We start from the raw sequence: 3,548 nt of genomic DNA on the forward strand, positions 1-3,548 counted from the left end.
CCTAATACAACAGTAGTGTTTTAAAATCCAATGAATAATTACACCTAATACAACAGTAGTGTTTTAAAATCCAATGAATAATTACACCTAATACAACAGTAGTGTTTTAAAATCCAATGAATAATTACACCTAATACAACAGTAGTGTTTTAAAATCCAATGAATAATTACACCTAATACAACATTAGTGTTTTAAAATACAATGAATAATTACATCTAATACAACATTTCATGTTTAATAGAGTTATATTAATTGACAGGAATATTTTATAGGTTATTTATGATAATTAAATGTATTCAGTTTGTAAATAAACAACACAGATACATGATTACTGTCTTATATCATTTTGTAGAATTAGTAAGTCTCCTATACATATTGTTTTTGGTTTTCTTTTCTACAGCTGTGTCAGAACGAGCTCAGGCTATGGACAAAATTTCTCAGTTATTGATCACTTATCATGACAGTACCCGAGATGTACAATATACTCTTCAGCGACTGGAAGATAAGTTGGTTTCACTGGATGGTCTGAGTGATGTTGTCCTGTTAGATAGGTTAAAGGTATTTACATAATAATCAATGAAATGTTGTTATTTTGGACATGTTGTGCCGTTAAAGTTATGCCAAAGAGCATATTAAAAAAGGACATTACGTTCTTGAGTAGAATTAAGGTATTTTATATTATTTAGCTAAAAAATAAATGGTATGATAGCCTAATGATACAGTTGTTTAAGAAGTAAATGCTCTTTTACTAAAGTATAAGTAAATCACAAGAATGTTCTTAACTGTTATAAACAAATGATTTTCTTTCTTCATAAAAGTCACAGAGATTGATTTTCAAATAAACAAACACAGATATTAAACACTACTGGGTAACACAGATAAAGAATTAGTTGTTATTGTTGATTTAACAAAACTTGTTTTCAAAGGTCCTTCTAGAAGAATCTAAAGACCTTCACCAACAGCTTGACCAGGTCCAAAATTCTGCTAAACACTTGATATCAAATGCTAGTCCAGACACAGACACTTCACACATATCTAAGGAAGTGAACAATTTGGAGAATCACCACAAGAATTTGGTAGAGACTCTAGGAAAACGATGCACCAAGTTGCAGTTTGCTGCAAACATCCTTTCTAGTTTTGTGGTTAGTAGAAACTATTTTCATGCTAATGTTGTTATGGAAACTGTTATTTTCATATTATATTATTTAATACAGAATTTTATGCACTTTATTAGAGAGTCTATAATTTTATAAATTCTATGATAATATCTACATTATATATGACATGAAAATGAAATATGTCGTTATGCATCTGTCAGCTGCTTTTGATAAATAGTAAATTTTGTGTGTGCTGAATGATTTCTGAATAAATACATACACACACGCACACACACACTCACAAAAAAAATGAATTTTAGCTTTTCAATCATAAAATAAAATATTAGAATCCACAAGACATAAATATTAATCAGAATTTATATACACTGTGTCACATGAATATCCACTGATCTGAATTATTGTTCTTTCTATGCAGGACAAAGAAAAGAAGGTCCAGCAAAACATAAGGTCTTACGAAAAAGAATTAGATAACATGGCTCCTGTTGCTCGAGTGATCACCACCATTCAAACTCAGATTGCAGAAATTACAGTATGAAAATGTTTTTTTCTATTCAATATTTAAAACTGAATTTTTTTATCGTAGTAGAACTTATATTGTTTTTCTTATTGTATTCAGTGAACTTTTTGTGAGATTGGTCTCCAACTGGCTTACCAATTTTTAAAAGGGTTGATGTTTATTAGAAACTCAGTTGTAGAAAAATTTATATCTTATGAATAAAAACTATTATTTCAGTAAGATGTTAAGTACACTTGAAAAAAATGAATTTACACAAGTTGAATATAAAAACTTGGAAAGATCTTGACTGACAGTTCTCTTTGCAGAGTACACATCATCATCATTCATCATCAATCCTTTCCAGACCTCAAATGATCTAGGACAGCTATGAAGCTCTCCACTGTGTTTAGTTTTCTGCCCATTCATCGTCAAGTCTTTATTTCTCATATCCCTCTCTACTGTTCCATGCCAAGTATCTTTCAGTCTTCTCCTGTGCTTTCTTCCAAATGCTATTCTCCTTCATTCTAAGAACATACCCATAGTATCTCCATCTATACAACTTGATTTTTTCTATGATTGATAGTTGTCCACTCCTCTCTGTTAACTTCTCAATCTAGACTAAATTTCCTCTAATCTTTTCCATCTCTCATATCATTAAAGCAAAAGAGCCATGCTATTAAACAACTTAACCTTTAACTCAGTAGATAAACTGGCATTTTTCCATGTTCCATTCAGTTTTCTAAAATCGGTTCCTGCATTTTCCAATCCTGTCCTTACTTCTTATACAAGTCATTTGTCTTTAATCTCATCATCTTTGTCGTACCAGTGTTCATAGCTACACCAACCTTCTGACCTTCAAGTTCCAGTGCTTCAGTCATTCTAGTCATTATTTGTGTTTTGGCACAATAAAAATAAATCATCAGCATATTCAAAATCTATCAAAATTGTCATTTAACCATTCAATATCACCATTTGTATGATCAACTTTCTCCGTAACCAAGTCCATAAAAATATTGAATAACCCAATATCACCCTGCTTAACTCCAGTTCTAACCTCGAACCATTCTGTATTATCTTGACTGATACCTCACACAACTTTCACATCCTTCATATAGCATACTTATCACATTAGTTTTCTCTTAGCATCAAAGTTTACTCCATATTCATTGTCTATGTAAAGAGTTGAAGGCCTTTTTAAAACCAATAGAATTCAACACTAGGGGTTTTTGCCATTCCTCACATTGCTCAATGATGTTTCTCACAACAAAGATCTAGTCAACACATTTTCTACCAGCTCTGAAACTGCGTATTGCTCTCTCAAGAAAGCTTCTATGGCATCTTTCATCCTTTTCATCAAAGTCATCCTCAGAACCTTTCCGGAACAGATAATAATGTCATTCCCTTCTAGTAATTAAACAATGACAAATTTCTTTTTTTAAGTATTTTGAAAGTGATTCCTTTTTCCTACAATCAGCTTTCCAATTCCTAGACAAACTTAATCAGATCTTTTCTTTCAATGACTTCAGCATTTCTCAATTTCAACATATCTTGTCATTTCCTAGACTTTTGTTATTATTAATTCAGTTAACTGCCTCAACAATTTCTTCTTCATCTATTGATGTTATATCTGTAGGTGGCTCTTCATATAATGCTTCTTAGCCAAAATCATTTAAATATTCTTCTTCATCTATTGATGTTATATCTGTAGGTGGCTCTTCATATAATGCTTCTTAGCCAAAATCATTTAAATATTCTTCTTCATCTATTGATGTTATATCTGTAGGTGGCTCTTCATATAATGCTTCTTAGCCAAAATCATTTAAATATTCTTCTTCATCTATTGATGTTATATCTGTAGGTGGCTTTTCATATAATGCTTCTTAGCCAAAATCATTTAAATATTCTTCTTCATCTATTGATGTTATATCTGTAG

General features: G+C 30.9%; 1 protein-coding gene across 1 annotated transcript in view; it reads left to right on the top strand.

The window, feature by feature from the left end:
• Positions 1-3,548, top strand: part of LOC106471293 (dystonin-like) — a gene marked incomplete at its 5' end in the record, with an annotated part of 65,405 nt that overhangs the window by 11,777 nt on the left and 50,080 nt on the right. The window contains 3 exons of the mRNA XM_013931891.2: positions 402-559; positions 928-1,143; positions 1,535-1,648. Of these exons, the coding sequence (XP_013787345.1) occupies positions 402-559; positions 928-1,143; positions 1,535-1,648 (488 nt within the window). The remainder of the gene's footprint in view (positions 1-401; positions 560-927; positions 1,144-1,534; positions 1,649-3,548) is intronic.

Source organism: Limulus polyphemus, unplaced genomic scaffold (assembly GCF_000517525.1).
Source record: "Limulus polyphemus unplaced genomic scaffold, Limulus_polyphemus-2.1.2 Scaffold4520, whole genome shotgun sequence".
Classification (NCBI taxonomy): domain Eukaryota; kingdom Metazoa; phylum Arthropoda; class Merostomata; order Xiphosura; family Limulidae; genus Limulus; species Limulus polyphemus.